The sequence below is a fragment of the Leptonychotes weddellii genome, chromosome 8 (assembly GCF_054177405.1).
Source record: "Leptonychotes weddellii isolate Sample4059 chromosome 8, ASM5417740v2, whole genome shotgun sequence".
In the NCBI taxonomy this organism is placed as follows: Eukaryota; Metazoa; Chordata; class Mammalia; order Carnivora; family Phocidae; genus Leptonychotes; species Leptonychotes weddellii.
Genome location: NC_138376.1, coordinates 628,004 through 652,101, shown reverse-complemented (window position 1 = coordinate 652,101; position 24,098 = coordinate 628,004). Strand labels below are relative to the sequence as shown.

The window sequence follows — 24,098 nt, the reverse complement described above, 5'->3', positions numbered from 1 at the left end:
AACAGGCGAAAACACCGCGGGTTCCACAGCACGTGGGGTGCTGAGAGCTGTAGACGTAACCACGGCGGTTCAGACGGGCCTCCCTGAGGCGACCCGAGTGCCCTCGGAGAAGCCGGTCCCGCCCCGCGACGGAAGCCTCCCCGGCCCGACCCCCGGCCCGCGACCCGCCGTCCGCCGCCACCCTGAGGAGCTCGCGCGTGCGCCGCCCCCGCCGCGGCCGCTGCCGGGACTTCCGGCGGCCGGATGCACTTCCGGCGCCGCTCTAGCATCGCGGCAAGGCGCCCCGCCTCGGTGGCTGCTCCGAGCCGCTGGAAGGGCGCGGCCGGCTGGGCCAGGAGGGCCACGTGGCCGCGTTCTCCCGGCCCGCCTTCCCTGTCCCTGCGGAAGCCAGTACTCCGCACCCCTTGCGCCCGCGGGTCGACCCCCAGTCCCGGTGGTGGTCATGCGCCTGGACTCACCTTTGTGAAATTCAGACACTGTCCTTCCAAGGTTATTGGCCGACTTGACCGGACTTGTTCTGTGTGGGCCTGGCGTAAGTAAGAGCTTCTGTGCGTATTTGCCAGATAAAAACAGTGCCTTTTCCCTGCTGGCCTGATACTCCTCCGTCCTGCCTTTGAATAGATAAAGTCGGAGGAGGAAAGCCACGTGGTAAGCGTGGGGAGAAGACCGGTTTCCCTTGCACAGGACTGGAAGGCTGTCTCAAATAAACAAATAAAATCTTTAAAAAAAAAAAGAATTAAAAAGACTTTGGGGTGCCTGGGTGGCTCAGTCATTTAAGCATCAGGTCATGATCTCAGGGTCTTGGGATCAAGCCCGGCACTGGGCTCCCTGCTCAGCGGGGAATCTGCTTCTCCCTCTCCTTCTGAACTCTCCCCTGCTTGTGCGTATGCACGCTCTCTCTCAAATAAAATCTTAAATTTTAAAAAAGAATTTAAAAGGACTTTTTAAAAAAGAAATCTAAGTTACCTCATTTTTAGCATGAAGTCTAATGATGTATCACCACTCTACCTCTTCTGTTATGGCTGACAGCATTGCCCAAGCCTTACTGTCCTTTCCTCCAAACAAGGGAAGGCTCTTATGATGAGACATCATTATTCTATTTTGTAGGGTAAAAACAGTAGAAAGACACTACTGAATAAAATGTCAGGGCTCCAGGTCATGGATTTCCTTCATACCTACAGACCAGTGAAGAAAACTGTATCATGAAGGGATGTATGGAGTGAGGGGGAGTTGGTCATTTCTACAAGATGGCAGTGGCTCCATAGGTATTCTTGAGGTTTTAAGTTCTCTCTTTCCAATTAGTAAGTGCCCTGGAGGTTAGAAGATCATGTTTTTCTACCTGGCTTTTGCATTTAACAAATGCTTGACCCAGCACAATGGACCTATCAAAGTTGATTGACAAAACAGTACTTCTTTGAGATGGATTTGGCAGAAGGAAGCTGAACAATAAAATGTAAAGACTGAGGGTTCAAAACTATTGATGTCTAAGTTTGGAGGGGGTTAGGAGATTATCTGGTACAACATTCTCTATTTTGAATGTGACCTATAAAAATGATAACTTTACAAATGACAGTTACACATACAAATACAGAATACTGGAACAAAAGTATTGTGAAACGGTACTGTCATTATGAGTGAATTCTGGTATTTTCTGTTCTAAATGCTTCCATTTCATTTTTTGGAAAACCTCCTGATGGAGTATAATGACAGCTGCTTCAATCTGTGTCACCAAACATCCTCCAAAAACAATGTAGAACAAGAAAAACAAAACTAAACAAAAACTATGCCTTCAAAATACCAGAAGACAGAAAATGCCTAAACTTTAAATTACCTGGAATACAAAGTGAGAAAACACCAGAATCCCCCTATAGCAAGTCTTTGTGGTGGGAAACAGTCTGAGAAAGTCCTAGAAGAGAGAAGAGGGGAACTAGTAGTGGCCCTAAAAATTGCTCTAAAATCACCACCGGAAGGAGGGAGTCTATCCTAAGTGTGAAAATTGGGAAAAATATACTAGGAGATGAGAACACTAAGAAAGGGACTTAAAAGGGTATGTAATTCACGGTGGCAGTCTTCAAAAGACATACTTTGGCAGGGAGGGGAGTAAAGAAAAAAAAAAAAGAAGTACTTTTTGGGAAACGTGTAGTGAAAGGGATACAGAGTGAAAGAGGAAAAGTTTTAGATTCCTGCAAGGTATATACACATAAAGAATCTCAAAACCGGTAATCACAGAGTCCGCATAAAATAATCCACTAAAGAAACTGGATTTTGTTACACAGACAGAAGGGACCATTGAATAAGGAATCCAGCACACACCCTAAGTTTATAAATAGGAAAAAACATGGAAAAGTCTAGGAAAAGGTACTACATGGAAATAGAAAATCAGAACCAATGCACCTCAACTAGTAAGAATCACCTAGACCACTCCCCCAAAAATCCTTGAAGAAAAAGAAAAATGAAACAGCATTGCAAAGTAAACTGAATATCTCAAACAAGAACTGGAGATAAGAAAAACACCTTGAATCAGAAACTCAAAAATTAAGGGGCGTCTGTGTGGCTCAGACAGTTGAGCGTCTGCCTTGGGCTCAGGTCATGATCTCAGGGTCCTGGTATCAAGTCCCACATCGGGCTCCCTGCTGAGTGGGGAGCCTGCTTCTCCCTCTGCCTCTGCTGCTCCCCCTGCTTGTACTTTCTCTCTGTCAAATAAATAAAATCTTAAAAAAAAAAAAAAACCCCTCAAATTTAAAAAAAAGATGGATCAAAAAACTAGGAGGAAATGAAGAGGGCTGATTGAACTCAGGAAAGAAATGGAAGAAAGAGTCACCTCAGAAACAAACACTATATTAAAATATGCCTAGGGAAGGAAACTCTATAAACATAAACCATAAACTGTAAAAGGTGCACTGAGGCAGGAAAGGCAGGAAAACAAAGAATGAAAGTGAAAGGAAAGAAGAAAGTGGAAAGTATTTGAGAAGGAGTGTTTGAAATGGAAGCTGGGCCAATGAAGTCCCTGAAAAATAAAACAATGAAACAAAATTAATATTAAAGCCCATAATCCAAGAAAACTTCATATTGTTAAAACACTGAAAATAAGAGGGGCACCTGGGTGGCTCAGTGGTTAAGCGACTGACTCTATCTCAGTTCAGGTCTTGACCTCAGGGTCATGAGTTCAATCCCTGAGGCTGGCTTCACGCTCAACATAAAGCTTACTTAAAAAAAATTTTTTTTAAGTGTGACTCAGGAATTTAATATTCAGCTCAATTGTCCTTCAAGTATCAAGATTAGAAAAATAGTTTGAAATCTAGAACAACTTAGGGATTTCTGTGTCCATGAGTCTTTCTGGAGGAGTCACCTGGAAACAAGCTTTATTCAACCATATGACTTGGAATACTCCAAAATTATCAAGAATATTTTAATATGTATCTAAAATTAAAACGAAAGTGGCATAAAGGGTAGAAGGTAAATATGTAAACACTGTATTGTGACAAAGTAGAAATAATACATCTTAAAAATGGGAGAAAGGAGGGGTGCCTGGCTGGCTCAGTCAGAAGAGCGCGAGATTCTTGATCTTGGTGTAGTGAGTTTGAGCCCCACACTGGGCACAGAGATTACCAGTAAAAAATAAGTAAACTTTAAAAAAAAAAAAATGGGAGAAAGGAGAATAAGCCGACTGTTATACAGGCAATGGACTGGACGTGAAGGAAACAAAAACTGACAAAGTCAATAGTAAAAAGCTAGGTAAGAGTGACGGCGTTCAAAATGTTATGAATACAAATGTTACCATTGTAATAAAACTACCTATTTTTCTAAATACTAAGAATATTTCTAAAGTAAAGAGCAAACTATACAGAAGAAATAAATATAGCAAACATGACATAATAAACATTAAAAAGTTAAAAAAATAAGTTGACAGTTGGGATAAAATATGTCCAATCATATCAATAAATGTGAATTAACCTAACACCTAATAAAAGATTTTTCAGGTAAGCTACAAATTAAGACCTAATTATATGTGTACCCTATACACTGAATGCTGCTGAGATAAATTCAAAAAGATCTAAATAAATGGAGAAATATAACATGTTCATGTGTTAGAACATTTAGTCTTCTTAGGATGTCAATTCTCCCCAAATTGATTTATAGATTCAATGCAATCCAAAGTAAAATCCCAGACTTTTTGGTAAAAATTGGTAAGCTGTTTCCAAAATTCATATGGAAATGGAAATGACCTACAATAGCCGAAACAACTTTGAAAGGTTGAAGGGCTAATGCACCCTATTTCAAGAATTAGTGTACAGACATCAGTAATCAAAAGAGAAAGGTACTAGTGTAAAGGTAGACAAATAGATCATTTGAACAGAATACAAAGTCCAGAAATAGACTCACACGAATATGAACGTTTCAGCAAACATTTGAAGGCAATTCAGTTGAAAAAAACTAAATATTACACAGCATCTAAAAGCAATTATAGGGGCGCCTGGGTGGCTCAGTTGTTAAGCATCTGCCTTCGGCTCAGGTCATGATCCCAGGGTCCTGGGATCGAGCCCCGGATCGGGCTCCCTGCTCCGTGGGAAGCCTGCTTCTCCCTCTCCCACTCCCCCTGCTTGTGTTCCTGCTCTTGCTATCTCTCTCTGTGTCAAATAAATAAAATCTTTAAAAAACAAAATAAATAAAAGCAATTATAAAACATTTTTTGTGACCTTGGGTTAGGCAAAGATTTCTCAGCCATATCACCGACATGACCATTAAAAAAAAAAAACAACAACATAAAATTGTACTTCATGAACATTTAAAATTCTGCTCTTCAAAGCACACTATTAAGCCCACAGACTGCAAGAAATATTCATACATCCTTGCACTGAGAAAAGACTGGTATCCAGAATATATGTGTAGAAAACAAACAGCCCAAGGAAAAAATGGGCGGAGTCTTGAACAGATACTTCAGCAAAAGGCTTTATAGGAATGACAAATAATCCCAAGAAAAGATGCTCAATGTCATTAGTCATTAGGAAATGCAAATTAAAATTACAATAAGATACACACCTATTAGGTTGTCTGAAATGAAAGACTGACTTTACCAAGTGCTGGCAACAATGTGTAGTGAAGGAAAGCTCATACACTGCTGGTAGGGGTGTGAAAGGGAACAAATTAGAAAACAGGGCACCTGGGTGGCTCAGATGGTTAAGTGTCTGCCTTCGGCTCAGGTCGTGATCCCAGGGTCCTGGGATCGAGTCCCGCATCGGGCTCCCTGCTCCTTGGGAGCCTGCTTAATAAAATCTTTAAAAATATATATATGTATATATTAGAAAACAGTTTGAGTTTCTTTAAAAAAAAATATTCTTAGCAGGTAGATCTAACCATCCCACTCTTAGGTATTTACTGAAGAGAAATGAAGGCATATGTCTATACGAAGACTTGTACACAAATGTCTGTACCAACTTCATTTTTAAGAGCCCCCAAATGAAAATAACCCAGACGTCTATCAATAGGTAAATGTACAAACAAACTGTGGTGTAACCATACAATGGAATACTCAATAAGAAAAAGAATGGATTATTGATACATGCAACAACGGGGATGAATCTCCAAATAATTATGGTGAATGAAAGAAGCTGGACCAAAAAAAAAGGGTACATACTGTATTCCATTCCTATCCAATTCTAAAAAATGCAAACTAAATCTATAGCAACAGAAAGCAGAGCAGAGGTTGCCTGGAGATGAGGTGGGGTGCAGGGAAGTGTGGGAGAGAGGAATTATCAAGGCACACACGTTAACATTTTTGGGTGATCGATATGTTCATTATATTGACTGTGGTGATTATTTCACAGGTGTGCACGTGTTAAAACATGTACAACTGTACACTTCTGCAGTTTACTGTGTATCAATTTCCCTCCATAAAGCTGTTTAAAAAATTATAACTGATTATATTGCAGATTCAAGGCAAACAAATTAAAAAATCTAGAGGAAACGGAGAATTTTCTAAGCAAATAATATATTACTAAAATTGACCCTCATTATAAATAGAAAGCCTGAACAGACCGGTTTTGTAGAAGAAACAGAAAAAGTTACCAAGGAACTATCCCACAGGAAAGCACCCAGTCCAGATGGCTTTACATCAGAATTCAACCTTCAAAGACCAGCTAATTCCAGTGCTCTATAAATTGTTCTACAGTATTAAAAATGAACAAAAATATAATTACTTTTATGATGCAATTAAAATGTTGAAACCTAAACCTGGAAAATATAGTACAAAAAAAAAAAGTAAGTTACAGACCAATTTCATATAAACATTGAAGAAAAATGTACTAAATAAAATATGAACAGTCAAACTCATTAACATATTAAGAAAAGAATACACCATGACTAAGCAGGACTTACTGCAGGAATGCAAGATTGGTTCAATATTAGAAAATCCTTTCACATAATACAAGATAATAATAAAATTAAGAAAAAAAACCCCATGATTTCTATAGATGCTATAAAGGCCTTTTACAGAATGCAGTCATTCTTTTTTTTTTAAGATTTTATTTGAGTGAGCGAGAGAGCACGAGTTGGGGGGGCAGAGGGAGAGGGAGCAGACTCCCCGATGAGCAGGGAGCCCGATGTAGGGCTCGATCCCAGGACCCTGGGATCATGACCTGAGCAGACGGCAGACGCTGAACTGACTGAGCTACCCAGGTACCCCAAATGCAGTCCATCTTCTAAAATGACTTTTTTTTTTTCCCTCTGAGAGAGAAAGAGAGCACATATGGCGGGGAGGGGCAGAGGGAGAAGGACAGAGAGAATCTTAAGCTGGCTCCATGTCCAGCACTGAGCTCGACATGGGACTCCATCTCACCACGCTGAGATCATGATCTGAACTGGAATCAAGAGTCGGATGCTTAATTGGCTGAGCCACCCAGGCACCCCCTGTAATACCTATTCAAAAAAATTTAGGAATATACAACAAATACACTCAGAGTTCTGAAATAATCACTGCAGAGTTTTAAAATCTATGTTTCCTATAGTTAGTGATCTCCTATAAATTACGTAAGCCTCATTATCTCTCATAGAGATTGGGCTATATTAACAACTTGCTGAAGAGCTTCTAAAGATTCTTTTTGCCTGTTTTAGAACTAAAAAGGATAGTAAGCAAGTTACTTAAAGTATTAGCCTTCACAACATTATGTGTTATCTGTAAGGGAAAATATCTCCATCATTATCTGTCAATAGGCTGTATGTTAATTATCTTTCACTATCTTAAAAAAAACAATCAAACCAAAGCTGGAAAATATATTTCTCTGAAGGACATTTACATGACCTTATGCTGGAGAACACAGAAGCAGTCTCAAATTTAGGAAAGTGTCCAACAAATTAATGATGTGGTTACTTTCATTGCATGTACTGAAACTTTATAAATGTGGTTTTTGTGTCCTGGGGTACAGACACAAACCTATTTAGCCCGTAAAGAAAATAAAATGTAACAATAGACAATAATCTACTCTTGTTGAATGAATTAAAGCTATAAGATTAGAGCAGGCCTGGGGAAAACATGTATGCACAGTCATCCAGGAGACAGTATCCCAAGTCCTGGGATGCAAGGAAGCAACTTATTTCAAAAGTCTTGGTTGCTTACATCTATAGACTCTAGAAAGCAAAAAAGAACTGCTGGCCTTTCCTTTTCTTGACCTGAGGCATTCGCTGAATGTTTTTACTCGCTAAATTGGGCAACTAAGAATACCCATTCCCCATATAACTCGCCCATTTACATTAATTATATTAATTTTCCAATACTGTGGAGATTCTGTTGTGGAGACTTGGTCTCTGTCCATTCAACTTCCCACGATCCTCTCATTTATAAGAACTTTTCTGATATGGATTCACTGATGTTTACCAAGATCCAACCACTGTCTGAAGACTTCCATACTCATCATACTGTCTGGATTTCCCTGTAGCATGAATTCTTCAATGCTGAATAAAGCTGGTGACTCCATGCAAAGCATTTCCACATTCATCATTTATAAGATTTCTCTCCTGTGTAGATTCTCTGGTGCACTGTCAATCCTGACTTGTGGGTGAAGGCATTCCTCTTTCCTCCACATAAGGTTTTCTAAGGCTTCTGTGCTGAATGAAGTCCTCCTCATAGTCATCACATCTCTGCAGTCTCTCGTTTATGTGATTCTCTGATGTAAAATGAGGCCACCATAACTGAAAGCTTTTCCACATTCCTTACACTGAGCATTTTTCCATGTGGTGGATCTCCTGGTGGGAAAGGAGGGACCCACTCTAAACAAAAGCCTTTCTAAACCTGTTCTCAAAGAGATTCTTCTCTTCGGCATCTGGACTCCCTAATGCTGAGTAAGGACTCACCAGTGACTAAAACTTTTCCTACACTTATTGCGTAGGTGTTGAAGTTCTACAGAGATCCCACCACATGATTTGTAATCTTCAGAATTTTTTTTGTGTTGGAGACAAGTCCTTATTTTCATTCTCAGTAACACCACCTTAAAAAAAAAATGCACAGACATTTCAAATGTCGGTTGTCTCTTCTGCTGAGACTTAAGATGAAGAACAGTGATAAAAATAAAACCCAGTTTTACCTAAAGTGCATGCCTGTTCTATGTATCTAAACTGTCATCTCAATTTGGCAAAGTGCCCAAAAAGGCATGCAAGGTTCCAGCCTGAGTGAGAAGACACAGCTGGGCAGAAAGTTTGGAAGAACATGGAGGATTTTCTCACAAAATGTGACAAAGAATCAGGGAGGTATAATCAAAGAAGTTAAGAGGAGATAAGTTTGAATCCAGATATGAAAAATGGGAGTATCATGAAACCAAGAGAAATTTTAATTTGTTAGTGTGAGTTAAACGGACCATTTATGCCAACTGAAATGTACCCAGGCCACTACTATAGACAAGCAAAATGTTCCACAAATATTTATTGAGTCAATCAATGAACAGCGGTATATGATAAAAGTTAACTTGAAGCAACAGCTAGAACAGTTCAAAATATATACTGTTTTGATATGGAAAAACTAAATTGGGGAAAATAACTTTTCCAGGAACGTTCAGGACTAAAACACAGGAAGAAAGCTGCACTCTGAAGTTAAAGGAGTTGACAGGTCAAAACAATTCAAACAAAACCACTCACAAATATGGCTGAGAGTTTCTACCTCAAGAATCGGGCAGATAATGAGAAGGAGATGGGTGGGGGCAAGTTTTCAAGGGAAAGGACATTACTGAGAGTTCTAAAAAGCTTCAAGGATCTCATCTTTCTCTGCAGACACCCTTTCTCATCCGCTTTCCGTTTCAAAAGGCAATAATGCTCAAAGTCAAACTATGACCAGGGTCTTAACAGGCTGCACTTGAAACCCTGGATTCCAAAGTACTCTCTCTGCCATAAGCATTTCTTGTTCTATTCTTTAGCCTGTACCCTAAAGGCAATGGGATGAAGCTGGTCTTGGAAAACTGAATTTGAAGTCGCCCAAACAACAACAACCACCCAGTAACGAAAAACTTTCCAGTGGTGCACACGAATACCAAGGGGAATTAAAGCCCATGAGGGAGGTGCTGGGTTTTGGCTGCAGGGACATGTAGTGGATCCTAAAGTTCAGTTTTATTGCTTTCTCTGCTATTCCAGAAGACTTTCACTACTCAAGCCATAACATATGTGATTATCCCAACCCTTCCCACCTGATGGCTTTCCCTCCAAGCTGTCTCCAACTTCTCTAGCATAAGTGATGCCTCTTCTCCACATTCTGGATATTATCCCTGCCTGAGTCTGCAGCTTCCCAGCGAGGTGTCAGGACCTGCTTCAGCACCTGCTCCTTGGTCTGTTTCTGGTCTCAGCAACTATGGGCAAAGCTCTGAGAGTCTTCTGACAGCCCTGGGAGGCCCAGGTAGCTATCTCCTGGTAGTAGCAACTTAAAGTCTGAAGGACTATCCATGACTTCTTTGCCAGCGTGGTCCCAGGCACGGCCCTCTCCCTCTGCCGTCAGTCACTGTTCGGGACCTTTCCGCAGGAGGACCGCCATTCTGGAATGAGAGCACTCAGGAGAAGATTCACGCCAGCCTGGGGTTCACAACGGTTTTTCAGAAGTATTTCCTTGTAGCTCGTCTTCTTCCTGGGGCACAAAAGAACACTGTTAACAGAAACTCTAATTTTTGTTCAGCTGTTTTACTCAAGAATTCACTACCCGGACAAGGCACTGAAAGAAAAAGGAACTCTGTCAGGAAGCTTTTAAAGTGAGTGGGAGGGACTTTGCAAATTACTAGCTAGCACCATGTGCTAAAATCTTTTACTTCCTAAATGTTTGTTAATAAAACTTGAAAGACCATGACCCTCTTCCCTTGGGTTCTCCCCTTCAAAGAATCCCGAAGAAACAGTAGAGAAAATAACATCAGAGATGAGAAAACAAGGACAGCTAATATTTATTTAAAAGTAACTACAGGGGCGCCTGGGTGGCTCAGTCGGTTGAGCGACTGCCTTCGGCTCAGGTCATGATCCTGGAGTCCCTGGATCGAGTCCCGCATCGGGCTCCCTGCTCGGCAGGGAGTCTGCTTCTCCCTCTGACCCTATCCCCTCTCATGTGTTCTCTCTCTCTCAAATAAATAAATAAAATCTTTAAAAAAAAAAAAAAGTAACTACAAATGCCATCACAATCCCACTGACAACTGGATGACACTGCGGTACAGAGATCAAGTCATCTGCTAAATCACACAAGCACTGAGGGGCTTCTAGGCCTTTCCTTGCAGCCCAGCGTCGCCTCATCGACTGCAGGGAGGGTCAGCAGTCAGGTCGTCTCCCCGACCGACCCCAGACCACCTTCTTCTCAGCAGTCCAGGTGTCCCAGTACCCCTCCGAACTCCGAAGCCGTCCTTGACTCCCCCCGCAACTCTCGCTCGTCGGACCCCTCCCCCACCCCGGCCCACGGCGGAGCCCCAGGCTGCCGGCGGAGAGGCCCCCGCGCCCCCGCGCGCCGAGTCTCGCGGCGCCCGCGCTTCCGGGCCGGCTGCAGCCCCCCGCCCCCGCGGCGCCGCGCGGTCTCCTCTAGGAACCGGGAGGCCTTCTCCTCTCGGTGGTTGCCTAGCGGCGTCCCAGCCCCGCAGAGCCTCCGGGCGGCGCCCGCAGGTGAGCGGGGCCCACGCTCGCGTGGCAAGGGGCGCGAGCCTGGCTGTCCCCGAGGAAGGAGAGGACCCGCGGACCCGGGCGGCGCACCACGCGGCGGTCCTGCGGGCGTGCGCCCGGGCGCGAAGCACTGAGTGTGCAACCCACCTACCCCCACGTAACGCCCAGTCGGCAACGCCCTACGGGGAAAGCGGGACACAACGACGGTCAGTCACTCGCCCGAATTCAGCCGACGACAAAAACCGTCACGTTTTTTAGCGGGCATGAAAGGAGGTCACCACTTAAGTAGGCCCACTGAGGTACTAGATCAACAAGCAAGATACGCCTATCAAGCCTCGAGAGGAATTAGTGAAGAGCTAACCATAAATCACAGGTGACAAATAACATCCACTTGGAGGCCCTTCTTGGGATGCCCAGGACCAGGCCATTTGGGCTAAGATGATCCGTGAAACAAACACGTACCCCTTCAGCTGTGCGGGGTGAAAGCTCTGGGAGCCTTGACCGATGGGCTTTCAGACCTCGGAGTGTGGGTGAACAGTCAGTCGTTTCCATGAAATCAAGGGAAAACCGCTGGCTCTCAATGATGGTCTTAAAATGTGAGCCGAGGAGCTACTCAACTGAGTTTACTTACCATGGCTGGATCAAAATCAAATTATATGTATAAAATAAAACCTACGTACAACACATATTTTTATAAAATATATTCATACATATATACTTTATATATATATAAAATGTGTGTATAAAAAATGTGCAAGGACTCCTTACCAATTACACCCAAAAACATTAGGTTATGAGAGAGGACCCAAAGAAACTCCAATAAAATGAACTGCTAGAGGGGCTGTGACACGAGAACTTTTCAGTGTGAAAGGATGAAAGTTGAGACTATTTAATTAAAGGTTGTCAAATGATTATCCCTAAACTGAATAGGGCAACTTGTTGCTCAAATAAATTGTAGGCTTGTGGAGTTAGGAGAGGCACCTGAAAGAACTATTTTATATAATTCTGTTTCCGTTAATCCTAGAAGTGGTGTTAGCTACAAATATAAAACCCTCATCAAGAATAGATCCATAATATGGGTTATTGGATAGATCCATAACCGGACATCAGCTTTATGATGTGTATTAATGAGGACTGCCAAAAATCCCATATTCTGTCAGAATAGAGGGTGATCCTTTCCTATAAAGAGTCCATTTTTAGTGGAATGTCTCCTGTGGACACCCTCCTTGTGTAGGCAGCAAGCATTAGGGTTCACATTACATTGACCAAACCTCATCCAAGATTTGGTGTGCAGAGAAGGTGGTGATATTACCTTGGGTGCTTGGACCTAGGACTCTGGAGTTTCTGAAGTCTCTTTCAGAAATGACAGTAGAAAAGTTTCCACAGATCATTACTCAGGACATTGATTACCACTGCAACACAGGGTTCCTTCAACTGAAATAGGAAGTGTGGGCTCTAGAATTGGGCTGCTTGGGTTCAAAGCTTGGCCCCACTATATACTAACTTTGTGACCTCAGGCAGCTTCAATTCACTGATTTCAGTTTCCCCAGCTAAGAAGAAAATAAACCACTTGGTAATGCCCGACCCTTAGTAAGCCGTGTATGTTACATATTATTAACAAATCCTATTCTCGACTCCCAAAGACGCCAATAAGGGCTTTGTTTTGACTGTAAGAACTCTATGATGAATAATCTATGGCAAATAACAAGAGGCTATTTCTGCTCAGAGCACAGGGGTGCAGACCTGCTCTCCACTGCTAGCCTCACCCCACAACTGACATTTCTCAATTCAGAGCCCTGCTCAATCCCATTGTTTCCTCAGTAGCTTTATCTCACACCTAAAATTCCAGCAACCTCTTCTTACAACTGGGTCCTTTCTATTACACCCCCTAAACCCGTTTGTCAGGTTACTCTTCATTCAAAGCCCCCTTCACTTTTTTTGTCTTAAACACTCAGTATCTTGTTTACCTTGAATCAATTAGAAAAGAGAAGCCAGTCAGTCTCACTCTCATCCTTATTGTTATTTCTAAGCCACTGCTTTGTGATTCAGGTGTTACACCAGTTCCTCAACCTGGCTGTTACTACTCTTGACTGACATTATTTCTACCTTGGACTTGCTTCAATTTCACATTTTTCCTTTCCATCCTACTGCCTGCTATTGCTGATGGTTTCAAAATCCACAAAGGTAAGCTGCTTCAAAGGACCCTGATTTCCTAGGTCCTGTTTTATCCATAAAGATACACTATGGACTTCATCATTCTCTGTTTGCCACATTCCCCAACTTCATATCGAACCTGTTATGTCCTCCATTTGCCCCTCAGGGCCTTCTACTTCTGTGTTGCCAATTTAGCTCCAGTTATTATACTCTATTTTCTCCTTATCCTGGATAGTTTGACCCTTTTGATGCCTACCTGGAAATTCCACACCACCCCACCCTTTCTTGGTACTGCAACTATATTTAAGTACAAGAAACAACCAGAACAAAACTCCCACCTTTATTTTTAAACAAGTTATGAACTGTATGCTATATCACAGGCATATCCCGATGTTCTGGGTCTCTATCTATGGCTCCTTTATATTAGGCAATTAAAGGCGTTAGAGGCCAATGGAGGCACGCGTCTGCGTTGAGAACGTGTTAAGCAGAAGATGAACTGCATAACCTGTAACAGCGCTGTGAACAGAAAGCAAGTTTAAAGTAAGAATCGTGTTCCAGTGAGCAGTAGGATTCGAGAGAGGTCAAAGAGTAACTTCAGTTTGGATACCGTGTCTGACATCAGATCAGGTGACAAGCACGAATAGCATTAGTTGGTGAAGAGGACGTGCTCATACGGGTTCTCATCACTAAGCAGCGAGGAGCTTGCCAGAGTGAGAAATGCAAGGCAGGGTGAGCTGGGGAAGGGAGCAGGAACACACAGCTCAAGCTCTCAGGCTCACTCGGGGCAACAAACTGTTTTCTGGATGTAAAAGGTTAGTTCCCCAACCCTGGCTGCCTCAGTGTCTCATGTGTGCAGCTCCCATGTTGGTCTTAGGATAAACACCTAAAGAGAGAGTCCTCAACTTGTGACTCTGAGTTGTTTTTTCAAATGTTCATTTGCTTTCTTCTATTGTGAACTCAGGATGTTTTCCCATGGTCATGTAAATTCCAATCCCAAAAGCAAATGACACATGTGTCATTATATGCCTAAATTATAGTACTAATACCATTATTCTTCTTATGGGAAAATGTGCTCACACTTAGAGCTTAAAAGTTACATAGCTATTTCTCCAGGAACCCTTGTGGTTCCAAGCCAGTGCTGATACTCTTATGTTCTGGATAGGGCTACGGATAGAGGGATAGGAGACAAGGGCCGAAGGGAAAGGGGGCAGAGTACATTACAGGAGCAGGGAGGAGATGGGATAGAGACACAGGGCTGGATACAATGGCAGTTAAGAGTAGTTAAAGGAGGGCAATTACCCATTTCTCCCCTCCCCCTTTTGTCTCACCACTTCAAACCCACTAACCAGCTAGAGGTGAGGGGTGGAGAGGATCCTGGAGTCCTGTGGGATGAGGTAGGGTGGGGAGGTAGTCCCAGAAATTGCAGAGTCTACTGTGGCAAGGTAGCAAGGGAGGGAAACTGGAGGACAGCTGAGTGAAGATTAAAAATAGTCTCTGTAAATAAAAAGATCAACAGACCAGGAGCCATGTGTGCCTCTCTGGCTGCCGACTGCCCACAATAATCATCACAGGCCCTCATCTAGGACCGAACTGTTTACTCAGTAAAACAGGAGTAAAGTCAACCAGTTATCGGTTCATGTTTTCACAAGTCCCAAGGGACAGAGTCACTAATCTTTGGCTCTTTTATGGGCTCAAGAAGGTATACAAACCAAAAAAATTGTAAACCAGTTCTGAAGAGCAGTTATCGGGGAATTCAGAACGTGAGAACTACGTAATCGGGGGAAAAGAGAGGTCAGGAGCCAAGGAGAGGACACTAGCACCCTCCCCTGACAACACACACAGCCTTGTGCTCAGATGGCCCCTGCAGCCTTCGAATGCAGGTCAGGAGGCTATTTTGACACCCTTAAATGTGAAGGGGTGGGCAGGCCAGCCTGAAGCCCCGGCAGCTGGCCAGCGCTCAGCCTCTCTCTAAAGTACCGGTTGCACCTCTCCTCCGTCGGCTTCCCCTCCGCTCTAAACCAGCAGCAGTGCCTGCTGACGGGACTGCGCGCACGCGTCCACGCTCCACAGGCAACCATGAAGGCAGCTGGGACTCAATGCGCGGCTTCTCGAATTGCAGCATCAGGTGACCGGCTACAAACATGAAGATTCCCGGCCCCCATCCCAGACTTAACGAGGCAGAAGGTCCGTGAGTGGGACGTGGGCATTTTAAACGAGCTCCACACGCAATTCTGATGCTCAGTGAAGTGGAGGGATCCCCAGAGCAACGGACAGGACTTGAAGTCGGAGACCTACTCTTCAGGGGCTGGTCTTTCCCTTGTGTGACATGGTAGCCATGTCACCATCTCCACCTGCAAGAGTCCTCACCTTTCCAATGGACAGTGATTTCAATTTACAGAGAGATTTTAGGAACGAAGCCAGAAAAGTGCTAAGAGGCACGCGCACCCTCCCGCAGTCTGTCCCCAAGCTCTGTAGCCAGCCTACCGCCATCACCCGCCCAACCGGACGGACCCTCGACCTCAGGTCGGCTCGGACGCCGCCAAACCACGAGCACTCGGCCTGCATTTCCTTCACCCTAAATGCTTTCCATTTTGCCTTCCAATTCTGCCCACCCAACCCTTTTCGTAAGCTCTTTCCTGACCCCGAGGCGTCGGTGGTCCGTCCTCCCAGATGGACAGCACTTACTGTGCGCCACAAGCCACTTCCAAGACACAGGACTCGCGCCATCAATTCTCCTGTCCCCCTGCAGTCTCACCTAACCTCACACGTGGTATTTAGCTATCCCCAACTAAACTGTAAACTTCGGAGAAGAGGAATTTGGTGTTATGCTTCTTGATCTCCACAGCACCTGACAGAACGGGCAGCACACAGGGAATTCTTTATGAAATAGCTGAGGTTTCCTTATAGCAACAGTGACTGGCATTTTCCCTAAATGACTTCAAAGCCGGGACTTCTCTCCAGCCCGCACTCTGTGACACAGCTTCCCTGTAGCCATCACAGAGAAACAGGCTTTTCTCCTCTGTGGATAGTCTGATGTTGAATGAGAGCTGAGGTCTGCCTGAACGATTCCCCACACTCTTTACAGGGACCACCTCTAGTATGGATTCTCTGGTGTTTACTAAGATCTGACCTCTGTCTGAAGGCTTTGCCACATTCATCACATTGGTAGGGTTTCTCCCCAGTGTGGATTCTCTGATGCTGAATGAGGCTGGTGATTCCACGGAAGGCATTCCCACACTCATCGCACTTGTAGGGCCTCTCTCCAGTATGGATTCTCTGATGTTCCGTGAGGACAGATCTCTGAGTGAAAGCCTTCCCGCACTTATCACATTTATAGGGTCTCTCCCCAGTGTGAATTCGCTGATGTTCTATAAGACTCGTCCTCTGAATAAAGGCTTTTCCACATACGTCACACTTGTAAGGTTTCTCCCCAATGTGGATCCTCTGATGCTGAACAAGGCCACTCTGACTGAAGGATTTCCCACATTCCTTACACTGATGGCACTTTTCTTTGTGGTGGATCTCCTGGTGGGAAACAAGGGATGAGTTATAAACAAAGGCTTTTCCACACTCGCTGCACTCATAGGGCTTTGCCCCAGTGTGAACTCCTTGATGCTGAGTAAGTATGGAGCGCCGACTGAAACTTTTGTTACACTGAGTACAGTGGTACGGTTTGTCTCTTGTGTGGATCTTGAGATGGTGAAAGAGGCCTGCTTTCTGGCTAAAGGCTTTGCTGCACTCATTACAGTGGTACTGCTTCTCTCCTGTGTGAAGTCTCTGATGTTGGTTAAGAGCTGACCACCGGCCAAAGGCTTTGCCACACTCATTACATTTATATGGTTTCTCTCCGGTGTGTATTATTTTGTGCCGAATAAGCACAGTTCTCCCACGGAAAGTTTTTCCACATTCCTCGCATTTGTAGGGCCTGTCTCCAGTATGGACCCTCTCATGTTCTATAAGACGCGAGTGCTGACTAAAGGCTTTCCCACACTCCTTGCACTCGTGAGGTTTTTCTCCCAGACAGACCCTCTGCTGTTCAGTCAGACTGACTCTGTTTTCATCACCTGTAGATTGTTCACCTTTCCTGGAGTGTCCAGATAATTCTTCTGTTTTTGCTTCAGATTCATCAGCTTTTCTGCACCGAGCGGGCTGGGACACTTCACTTTCAAATCTAGACATATTCTCATATGGTTCCATTTCTTCAGAAACGTCTTGCTTTAAATTCCTGTACTCGTTTCCAGTCTCAACACCTGAAACTACAATGGATTGCCAAGTCAACTAGTTTCCAACATAAGATTTGTCAGTGAAAAATACATAAGAACCTAGAGTACATAAAAACCTAGAGTTTCTGCAGGACTATGAAATGGCATTAGACCACAGGACAGACACAATACGTAAAGCACTCCAAAACTGTTATGGAAATGACCAATAATCCAATAGAAACTGGGCAAAGGAAAATTTGACTGTAATAAGGGAAAAGCAAATTTAAACAATACTGAGACACAATAAAGGAGTGTGGGAAAGCCTTTTCACCCATCATCCTGCCCATCAGTACGATGTAACACTGTGTTCATGAAATGGGTGTCACATGTTGCCAGTGGGAGTGTAAACTGACCCAGACTTTATAGAAGGCAATTTGACAACATCTATCAAAATTACAAATGTATTGGGGCGCCTGGGTGGCTCAGTCGTTAAGCGTCTGCCTTCAGCTCAGGTCATGATCCCAGGGTCCTGGGATCGAGCCCCGCATCGGGCTCCCTGCTCTGTGGGAAGCCTTCTCCCTCTCCCACTCCTCCTGCTTGTGTTCCTTCTCTCGCTGTGTCTCTCTGTCAAATAAATAAATAAAATCTTTAAAAAAAAAAAAAAACAAAACTATAAAAAAAAAAATTACAAATGTATTTAACCTTTAACCTAGTAATTTCACATACAGGAATTTATACTGCAGAATTACACACATTCACCATAACACCACCTGTTACAGTACAACACTGGGGATAACTTGGGGGATGGATAAGTTAACTGTGTGGTTCATCCATACATTTTACTATTAAGCTGCTAAGAAATAAAAAATGCAAGCTTTTGGGGCGCCTGGGTGGCTCAGTCGTTAAGCGTCTGCCTTCGGCTCAGGTCATGATCTCAGGGTCCTGGGATCGAGCCCCACATCGGGCTCCCTGCTTCTCCCTCTCTCCTCCTGCCTGTTTCTCCCTCTCCCGCTCCCCCTGCTTGTGTTCCCTATCTTGCCATGTCTCTGTCAAATAAATAAATAAAATCTTTAAAAAAAAAAATTGCAAGCTTTTACCATCTTTATGATAAAGAGAAGAAAAGGTATTTGCTAGAATATGAAAAACGTATATATCTCTAGAGAAGGACACATAAGAACTTAAAACAGTGACAACCTATTTCAGGGCTGGGAGGCCAGATAGCCAAGGGAACAGAGTGAAATGAAAACTTTTCACTGATAATTTTAAGTTTTTGTTTTTGAACTGTATGAATTTTTATGTATTTTAAAAAATTGAATGGGAAAGAATAAATATAGACAAAATAGAGACAAGGAAGATAAGGGGTCTTTCATCCATTCACCAACTTCTAACATTCTGCCACATTTGCTTCGTTGTTTCCTCTCTTTGTAAGCATACACATACATACATTTTTTCCTGAACCATCTGAAAACTGCAGACATCGTGGGGCAGAGGCTTGTTTACTGAAGGAGGAAGGATACAGCCAAAGTGAAGACAGTAGTACCGTCTGATAGGATAAAGGCTAGGAAAAGCAGGGATATCAGTACAATGGAAAATAACTATCAGAATAACTAAGTTAAGCAATCTCAAGTAAAATATTTTTTTTGAATTCTTGCACTATTTTACTTGAGATCGCTTAACTTAGTTATTCTGATAGTTATTTTCCATTGTACTGATAAACCGAAGAGTGACAAACCAAAGTGGCTGAGAGTCTGTGCACGAGAGACTTCCTGACTCTGATGATAAGAAACAGTACAGAGTACTACAGAGGCTTGGTGTCCTGTGCTAGCCCATCCTCCCCTTCCTCCCAAGACGGGTCTGTCTTCTTTACCTTGCTCCTCCAGCTGGGCTTCAGGTTCTGGAGACTCACACTTGAGCTGTGCCATCAGGGGTGGGAAGGACATGCTGGGCTCCTGTTCTGTTCTCAGAGGGGCCATCTCCTGCAAGGGCTGGTCCTGTTCCTCAGTGTGGACTGAGACCTGCGGCAAACGAGACACAGCTCATACACTCAGTCTGTGAACAGAAAATAAGAGCCTACGAATCACAGCAGTGACACCCAGCTCTTTGACACCTCAACTTCCTTCCAGACACCAGCCTGCCATAACCCTCCTCATGGCACCTCCTCTAAGAAACCTTCCTTCCTCCTGCTCTTCACAGCTAAACAATGCTGGTTGTACCACTATCACTTCATTTATGCTTGGAGAAAGGCAGAAGGAAACAAAGGAGCGACAGGGGGAGGAGGAGGGAGGGGAATCTCTTCCATGTAGGCTCCAGAAGCTGTTCCCTACAGACTGCCCTTCCCAGGCCCCCACCCCACTTCCTTCCAGGAGATGACCTTATTTTCTCCTTGTCCAAGGTCATGGTCACATGAGAGACCACCCACCCTTCATTTCATCACTCCCCCCCCCCATACACACTTTTTCCCTTCCACTTAGAGGAAGAGGCCTTTTCTCATTCAAGGTGCGTATCTCCACTCTCGCCTTCAACCCCATCCCTTCCCTCACTGCACCCCTGACCCCTGCTCCTGCAACAAACTCATTTATTTAGCAGTTTAAGCCACTCTGTAGCTTCCATGCCTGCACAGAATCATTCCCCTTGTATTTAAAAATAACAGGTTTCCCCAGCAGGGTGTGAAACGCAGGAATCTGGGACCACTCTCATTCCTTAGTCTGTGTCTTAGTTCAGGAGCTCTGTGAGCAGGGGCTGGTTACTTGGACTACACGGCACTGTGCACACAAAGCACCTCACAGAGGGCAGGGCTACACCAGGCCCTCAAACTGCTCCCCAATCCCCTTCAGTGGCTACATTCTGTAAATAAGAAATCACCGCACACTGCCTCTATTCTCATTTCTAGCACAGATCCCTCCACCGAATCCCAGCTTGTTACACCCAGTTGCCTGCTCAACTTTTCCAGATGGATTCTAATAGGAATCTCAAAATCAACACATCCAAATACCTAGTAACCCTTGATCCCTGTCCTGACTCCAAACCTTCCTCTCTCCCAGCCTTTACCATCTCCATGAATGACGAATCCACAAGTCATGACGTTCAGAACAAAAACCTTAGCCGAATCCTGAGCTCACTTTCTCTCCTATCCCACATCCTACAGAAAAACAAATCCCGTCAAGTGCTACCTCCAGAACAGGCAGGATCCAATCGCATCTCACCATTTCCACAGCTACTGCCCTAGTCCAAGCCGCCAGCACCTGTTGCCTGGATTGGTGCTGAACCTGTCTCCCTGCTTCTATCTTTGACCCCCCGGCCTCCCGCACCCCCACCACCAGCCCCCGTGCACAACTCTTCCAACAGAGCGGCTGGAGTGATTATTTTTAAAATTTAGGTCAGGTCAAACCTCTTCTCTGTTCAAAACTCTCCGGTGACTCAGCACCCCCAGTTTACTGTCTGCCTCCTCTCAGACTAGAATCTATCTATGAGACAGCAACAATGTCTGCGCTTTGTTCACGGCTCCGTTTCCAGTGCCTAGAATGGTGCCTGGTACAAAACTCCATTCAGTAAATGTCTCCTGAACAAATGAACTTTTCCCCAATCCACCTTCCCCGACACCCTTGAACTCTGTTAGGAGCACCTGAATCACGCTAGTCTCTCAAGCTGGAAGTCCCCAGTGCTCAGCCTAGAAGTGACTGCTCTGTACAGAGATTTCCCTTCATCCTTCCTTTTTCATCCACTGATCTGTCATCGTTTCCAATTAATACTTACCTACGACATGCTTCATCCTCTGTAGTCTCACCGTCACAGCTCTCTCAAACTCACATCTTTCTGCCACAGGCTCCTCCCTTCCAGTGTTGGCGCCCCAGTGCTGAGCTGCACTTCTTGTTTTATTATTTCCCTGTTTTATACTCTTCCTAGCAAGACCTCCCAGCCTTGACTCTACTGACAAGTTGGGTCAGATAATCCTTTGTTGTATGCGGCTGTCCTATACACTGTAGGATACTGGGTAACGTCCCTGCCCGTTAGCCACTAGATGCCAGTAGCACCTCCCCCAAACGACAACCAAAAATGTCCCAAGACATTGCCAGATGCCTCTAGGGCACAAAATTGCCACTGGCTGAGAACCACTGTCTTTTATCAGTGTTGAAACAAAACAGAACAAGATCCTACATACTTTGGTTACATCCTGGGGTTAGAGAAGCTCATTTAGACTCAAAGAGAAAACATTAGACGCTTGTGTCCTACAGAATAAAATGTAAATTCCAGAGGTGATATTCAAGGCCCTGGACTCTGTTTTCAACCCCTCTACTCACACCTCACCTGTCCAACCGAACGGCTTTCTCCTACTCCCAGTAACTCCCATCCCTGCCCGGCCCCTCCCTCCTAACCTTCCACTCTGCTCCTACCTCCCACTCCTCCAAGGTGGGGACTTTGATTTCTCCTTCGTTTAATCCTTTAATGGAGGCAGGGCAGGAGATGGGATACACTGTTGTGCAACAGAAGCAATGTCCCTTTCAAGAGACTGCTGACCACCCCGTTACCATGACCTCTCAAACATTTGCTCTTAGAAATCTCTTTCTCATGTTTTTGAGCATTTCATCAAATAGAACTCTGTAGGCCTAGTACAGAAATACATGATCCTTCCGCAGAGAAGCCATAAACAAGTTAGAACTACATTAACCAACCTTCCATGAGGCTAGGGCCTGATGCACCAAAGTGTCAAAAACACACTGTGAAACAAAGTTGTACTTCGCTCTGGCCTAGAAATCCCTAATTCACCTTTTCTCAATCATTAGGCAGATCTCTTTTTCTCACCTGTTCTCCCGGCTCATCCAGCTCCCTCTCCAGATCCTCCAGCACAGTCACCGCCTCCTCCCCGCTCTCCGGGTGCCGCTCCCGCACCCAGGCCTGCAGCTCCTCGGGCAGGATGGTCAGGAACTGCTCCAGCACCAGCAGCTCCACGATCTGCTCCTTGCTGTGCGTCTCGGGCCGCAGCCACTGACGGCAGAGCTCCCGGAGCCGGCTCAGCGCCTCGCGGGGCCCAGATGTCTCCTGATAGCAGAACTGCCTGAAGTACTGTCGGAAGACCTCCCTGCTGTGGGTGCTGTTCTTTTGCAGGTTCTGATCCTGTCTGGTGGTGTCCTTATACTCCTCCCTCTCCTCCTCCTCGATCTTTACTTCCAAAAGCTCATCCTGGTCCTCGTGGGCCGGGAGAGCCCAAGCAGATGCCATCATAGCTGTGCAGAAGCTTTATCGGTGCTGCAAGCAAGATTCCCTGTTAAGTCCTCCCTGGGTGGACCTGAGGGAGAAGCCGTCACTTTTCACACAAGCTACACCGTAGGCAAGATTTGCAAATTCTAATAATTTACTTCTGTGCTTTGCAAGCCACCTCCAGGTTAATTTACGATACTCAGGGAAATACTCCGATTACAAAAGACTTAAGAACAGACTAATCTAGGGCGCCTGGGTGGCTCAGTCGGTTGAGCGACTGCCTTCAGCTCCGGTCATGATCCCGGAGTCCCAGGATCGAGTCCCGCGTCGGGCTCCCTGCTCGGCGGGGAGTCTGCTTCTCCCTCTGACCCTCCTCCCTCTCATGCTCTCTGTCTCTCATTCTCTCTCTCGCAAATAAATAAAATCTTAAAAAAAAAAAAAAAAAGAACAGACTAATCTAAAGAGAAAGATTAAGTAAAAGCTGCGAAGTGGTCTGAGGGTTTTACAACGGCCTGGTAGGAAACACCTGCACTGAGTCCTAGAACGAAGGGCAATCAAAGGGAATACAACCAACATTTAGAGCAAATAAATAGTAATAAAACGTCGAGACACCCTCGCTCAGTCGCCTTTCTCCTGTAACGGCCGGACGTCCGGCGGAAACCCTGCCGCCAGGAACGCCGGACTCCAGCCCCTCGGGCCTGTGTCCGCTCCTTCCCCCGCGCAAGCCACACCGCGTTTCACGACTCTCCGAGGGCGGGACAGGGCCGCACGCTCGCTCACCCGCGGCCCGCGCCGGCCAGCACATGGGTCACTCCCGGGGTACGAAAGGCCGCGGCCTCCAGGCGGTCCCAAGTCGGAACCGCCGACAGCGCCCCACCAAGGCCGGAAGCGAGCGGCGTCGGCGCGCGCGCACTTCCTCCGCAGCCGCAGGGAGGGGGCGGGCGCTCGCCGGGCAGTTCCCGCGCGGCCCCCGAGGTCGCGAGAGTTAGACGACGCGCGCGCGCGCACTTCCGCCGCAGCCGCAGGGAGGGGGCGGGGAAGTTAGACGGGCGAGCTGCAGGTGTCGTTAACTCTCAGTCGCCAGCTCCTGCCCCTGTCGCTGCCCCCGCGACCTCGGCCCCACGGTGGGCGAGGCCTGGCACACATGCAGTAGGTGCCACTTTGTCCTGTCATTCTCTTTATAAATTACTAGAGTCAACTTGCCAGGGTTTTGCTGGGGGTTTTGCATCTCTGCTCGTGGGAAGGACTGGCCCGTAGTTTTCCTTTCTGTAATGTCTTCGGGTAATGTCGGCCCTAGGACGCGCGGCTTCCTGCAGAAGGCTGACCCTGAAGGAGTCGGCCAGCACCGGAATAAGGGGCCCAGGCGAAGCAGTCCGCCTCGGTCACAGGTGCGGTGCAGCCACAGAAAAGAGCATCCGAGCACGGAGCGCGCAAGACACAGGGCAG

The 24,098-nt window shown here is 45.3% G+C and overlaps 2 protein-coding genes across 6 annotated transcripts in view; one reads left to right on the top strand and one right to left on the bottom strand.

Annotated features, from left to right (window-relative positions):
• Positions 1–266, top strand: part of LOC145715829 (zinc finger protein with KRAB and SCAN domains 4-like) — a 5,847-nt gene extending 5,581 nt beyond the window's left edge. The window contains exon 4 of the mRNA XM_081827518.1: positions 136–266. Coding sequence (XP_081683644.1) covers positions 136–266 — 131 coding nt within the window. The remainder of the gene's footprint in view (positions 1–135) is intronic.
• A 5,652-nt stretch (positions 267–5,918) lies between these two features.
• ZSCAN12 (zinc finger and SCAN domain containing 12) lies at positions 5,919–23,784 on the bottom strand. 5 transcript variants are annotated; one of them, XR_014147326.1, is made up of 5 exons: positions 22,257–23,673; positions 19,324–19,471; positions 16,385–17,510; positions 9,666–10,096; positions 5,919–8,480 (listed from the first exon to the last, which is right to left on the bottom strand). XR_014147326.1 is itself a non-coding variant. In XM_081827358.1 (4 exons), the coding sequence occupies exons 1-4, from the start codon at positions 22,674–22,676 to the stop codon at positions 9,967–9,969; spliced, it is 1,824 nt and encodes a 607-aa protein (XP_081683484.1). In that variant the 5' UTR covers positions 22,677–23,673; the 3' UTR covers positions 8,897–9,966. The 5 variants fall into 5 exon arrangements, 3 of the variants coding, with proteins under 3 accessions (XP_081683484.1, XP_081683485.1, XP_081683483.1); XM_081827358.1 differs by lacking the exon at positions 5,919–8,480 and having other exon boundaries at positions 8,897–10,096; XM_081827357.1 differs by lacking the exons at positions 5,919–8,480; positions 9,666–10,096 and having other exon boundaries at positions 12,687–17,510; positions 22,257–22,700; positions 23,433–23,675.
• Between the last annotated feature and the right edge of the window lie 314 nt (positions 23,785–24,098).

What these genes read in the sequence shown, in the direction of transcription:
- ZSCAN12 (XM_081827357.1), bottom strand. Translation starts at nt 22,676, where the DNA reads ATGATGGCATCTGCTTGGGCTCTCCCGGCCCACGAGGACCAGGATGAG. An exon ending in TGGATGAGCCGGGAGAACAG is followed by an intron (nt 19,472 to 22,256) that starts GTGAGAAAAAGA and finishes CGTTTGCCGCAG; the next exon opens with GTCTCAGTCCACACTGAGGA. An exon ending in AGCCCAGCTGGAGGAGCAAG is followed by an intron (nt 17,511 to 19,323) that starts GTAAAGAAGACA and finishes AATCCATTGTAG; the next exon opens with TTTCAGGTGTTGAGACTGGA.